Source organism: Leptinotarsa decemlineata, unplaced genomic scaffold (assembly GCF_025532065.1).
Source record: "Leptinotarsa decemlineata unplaced genomic scaffold, Ldec_3_MD MMD2_tig00005872_RagTag_RagTag, whole genome shotgun sequence".
NCBI lineage: Eukaryota > Metazoa > Arthropoda > Insecta > Coleoptera > Chrysomelidae > Leptinotarsa > Leptinotarsa decemlineata.
Genome location: NW_027412648.1, coordinates 6,044 through 10,000, shown reverse-complemented (window position 1 = coordinate 10,000; position 3,957 = coordinate 6,044). Strand labels below are relative to the sequence as shown.

The 3,957-nt window shown below is 47.6% G+C and overlaps 1 protein-coding gene across 1 annotated transcript in view; it reads right to left on the bottom strand.

The window, feature by feature from the left end:
• LOC141484505 (histone H3) overlaps positions 1 to 1,518 on the bottom strand; it is a 1,881-nt gene extending 363 nt beyond the window's left edge. The window contains exon 1 of the mRNA XM_074179496.1: positions 1 to 1,518. This exon is cut by the window's left edge and continues 363 nt beyond it. Within this exon, the coding sequence (XP_074035597.1) occupies positions 249 to 659 (411 nt within the window). The 5' untranslated portion in view covers positions 660 to 1,518 and the 3' untranslated portion in view covers positions 1 to 248.
• Between the last annotated feature and the right edge of the window lie 2,439 nt (positions 1,519 to 3,957).

Here is a 3,957-nt window from a genome sequence, read left to right as displayed (position 1 = left end):
ACATCCGAATCATCGTTATAGATTTATCTGGATCGACGATTTCTTAAAAATAATTACTTGTGCGAATTCAACTGTCGATAGAAATAGAAAATGAAGAAAAAAAAATCGGACTTTTTCATAACGAAAATCCACATATATAAATTACACGCCAGGGTAGAGTATCGAATACGAATTCTTTTCAAATATAAATTGTGGTTCTGAAAAGAACCGTTTTTTCTTTCATTACTTCGTCGTACTATTCGATTTTATTAAGCACGTTCTCCGCGGATTCGTCTAGCCAATTGAATATCCTTTGGCATAATAGTAACACGCTTAGCGTGTATAGCGCACAAGTTGGTATCTTCGAAAAGGCCTACCAGATATGCTTCGCTAGCCTCTTGTAGAGCCATAACGGCTGAACTTTGGAATCGCAAATCAGTTTTAAAATCTTGGGCGATTTCTCTTACTAATCTCTGGAATGGTAGTTTTCGGATTAATAATTCCGTACTTTTTTGGTAACGACGAATCTCTCGAAGAGCGACAGTACCGGGTCTGTATCTGTGAGGTTTCTTAACTCCTCCAGTAGCGGGTGCGCTTTTTCGGGCGGCTTTAGTAGCCAACTGCTTTCTAGGGGCTTTACCTCCGGTAGATTTGCGAGCTGTTTGCTTTGTACGAGCCATCGTATACGAATAGTTCCTCAGTCGAACGACAAATACTGATTAGTGAGCCTTCACGATCGGTCGTTAACAGTTTTATTCAGGTATAAGGATAGGGAACTTCTACCATTGGTTGAATCGAAGAAAGTGGGCGTGTCCCCCCAAAAACAAGACAAAACCAGCTTTCTGACGCCGAGACGGTTCCCGGAGCGGTCCCAAAAAGGTACCCGGCTGGGCGTGAGTTTGCAAGAGACCTCTTGCTCCTAGGTCGCTCGTCGCAGGCAGACCAGAGCCGGCGGGTGCTAGGCCACCGGAGGATCTATTTCCGTATGTATCGTCGTCCTCGAAGATTAACTCCCAGTCCTGAACGCCTCGCGTCCCCTGCATCGTCGCAGATTTCCGGGGCAAGACCTTCTTTTGTTTACACCACAAAGTCTCGAATTTATTATTAGTATACCCTAAACTTTCTAGCTGTCTAACAGGCGCCGCGGGGGTACAGCTGGCCACCACGATGGCACTAGGCCGGACCAGAGGGTTCCCTACGATCCCTAACCACCTAGCCGACACACTATCGCGATTTGACCTACCTAACTCCCTAGGCCCGAAGGAAAGAGACCGCCTCCGGAGGCGCAGGGTCGCTTTAAAGCCCCCAGATATCAGTGCAATGGGACAGCCCACGTAGACTGTCCCTTAGATATACTGGGTAGGCGTACCTCCCGATGTATTCAAGCCTGGGTAGGCCAAATACGTCCAAGGAGGCCGGCTAGTGGGTCCCTCGGTGCGGCGTAGTGCCGAAGACGAAGAAATGCGAATTCTTTGTGTAAGCCCTGAGAAGGGCAGGATTAGAACTGAAAAGTTCCGTTTGCAGTAGTCTGGCCTTGAGAAAGACCTGTTTATAATATATCCTGGATTCCTGATTTCTGGGTCGTCGCTGGAGCTCGGCCTTGATAAAGGCCAGAAAATCTGTTCCACAGTGTGGTCGTATACGAATTCAGATTGGGAAGTAAATTTGGTTTTTTTACTTCCCAAATCTCTGCCAGTAGAAACTGTAGCCGAAGACTCCTTGTACAATCTTTCTAATTCGAAGTTAGACAAAACCAATGTCCAGTCTTTTAGGTTTCCATTTACAATTATATTGTCAATTTATTATTCAGCAAAATCTCCTCTAAGATTTTTGTAATTCTTAGTAACTCGAGCGCAAACTGCGAAGCGGACTTGACTAGCAGAAGTCGAGCTCTGCCCGTTCCGACCGCGGCGCGCGGTATTTATTCGTTCGCGGCGAGCGCGCGCAGGCTCCGCCTACCTTGCTCGCTGCCGTCTCTCGATGATCATTCGTTCTCGCGGTTAATATACTCTAATCGCTTTTGTTAAAGATCTGGACATTGGTAACACCCCCCGCCTAAAGAAGTCGCATACAGTTTCTAGCTAGCTGAGACTGGGAAGTGTTCTTTATTAAAAATCTTTTCAAAATAAACAACATTACACAATTCTGGTTACAAAATTTCCTTACATACTAATATACACACATCTTCCCCTCTTAACTAAACTTAACTATTTACATTGAGTGCTCGCACACTTCCTCGCCTGTCCCCTTGCAGGCTCCGTTGTGCGGCTCGAGTCTACATAGGAGATCTTAACTACCTTATTTCTAATTCCTATCTATAAGTCCGCATGGCGTGGGTCTAGATGATCTTGCCCTTCACGCGGAGGAGGTGCGGGTCGCAGATCATCCACGTGGATGACCCGATCTACACCCCCTTTATTTACCACGTACGTACTTGGACCGAGTTGTCTCACTACGCGGCAAGGCGTCGTCCAGGTTGGGCCAAAATTCTTTTTAGTGTTCTTATCCTGGTTTCGGCATAGCACCCACTGGCCTGGGGTAAGTGTCAAGGCCGGCACTTTGTCTCGATCCGGATAACGTTTCGCCCGATATGCTCTAGATTTTTCCTGGGCTGCCTCTACGCGCTGGGCACGATCCTCATTTCGAGGTTTCCGCCTCTTTTGCAAAGGAGTGTCCCAGTCGCCTGGCCGAGGCAATTCATAGCCCAGTAAAAGCTGACACGGTGTCATACCAGTCGCGGCGTTTACTCTCGTTCTCAAGTTAAAAATCGCCTCTGGCAAGAGACGTTCCCACTGTGACTCTGGCTTCCCGATTAGGGCAGCCCGCAGCATTTTTTTCAGCTCTTGAACTCGCCGCTCGACTGGATTGGCCTGTTGATGATAGCCCGGACTATTCCTGATCTGAATCTCATTTCTTTCGCAGAACGTTTCCCAGTTCCGTCCGAGGAACATAGCAGCACTATCGCTAATGATTATTTCTGGGAATCCCCACCGATAACCAACTTCCTGTGCCACAAACTCGATTGCTGTATTTGCTTGAGCAGATTCTACTGTGCGGCACTCCACCCACTTACTAAAGCAATCGGTGGCTAGTAAAATGTATCGGTTTCCCTTTTCACTAGGGCTGTAGGGTCCCAGAACATCGATAGATACCATCTGCCACGGTCGTTCCGGTTCGTTGGGACGCAAAGGGGCAGCCTCCTGCGGGGACTTCTCTTAGTGGTCGCGCAAGTCAAGCAAGTGTTTACGTACGCTGCGATTTGTTTACGCATATTGGACCAATAAAAATGCCTGCTGACTTGATTCTGAGTCTCATCGATTCCCGGATGTCCGGCGCCATCATGGTATCGTTTGATCAACGTGTCCCAACAGCGCCTCGGGACTAGCAACCTTTTCACGTCTTGGTTTGGTCCGATGTAATAAAGTAGATTATCCTCCATAACAAAATCATGCAAAATACGTTGTTCGTATTCAGACGGTTTCCGGGTTAGTCCGGGCCCTCTCGATCCGGATCCGGAACCGCCTAACGCTGTCACTGGCTTTTTGCAACTCAGCGATCTCTTCAAACCAGGTTCGCAACTGGTTCAATGTCTCGAAATCGCCGGTTGTCACACAGACCATGTCGCAGACGTTGAGCATTTCGCTCAATTCATCCATCAACTGGCACAGCATCTCGTCTTCATTTTCCTCATCGCCGTCGGCCTTTTTATGAGGGAAAAACATCCTCTCTACGTCATTGTCTATATCGACATTAGTTTCATTTTCCGTGGGGTTTCGTGAAAGAAAATCCGGGAGTTGGTTTCTCTTCCCCGGAATATGTTCTATCGTGAAGTCGTACTCCTGGAGGAGTAGAGACCAACGGGTTAATTTGGCTTTCTCATCCTTCATACGATCCAGCCACGTTAGGGCCGAGTTGTCCGTAAACAGCGTGAAGTGACCGTCTTGAAGGTAGTGTCTATATTTTTTAATCCCCCATACC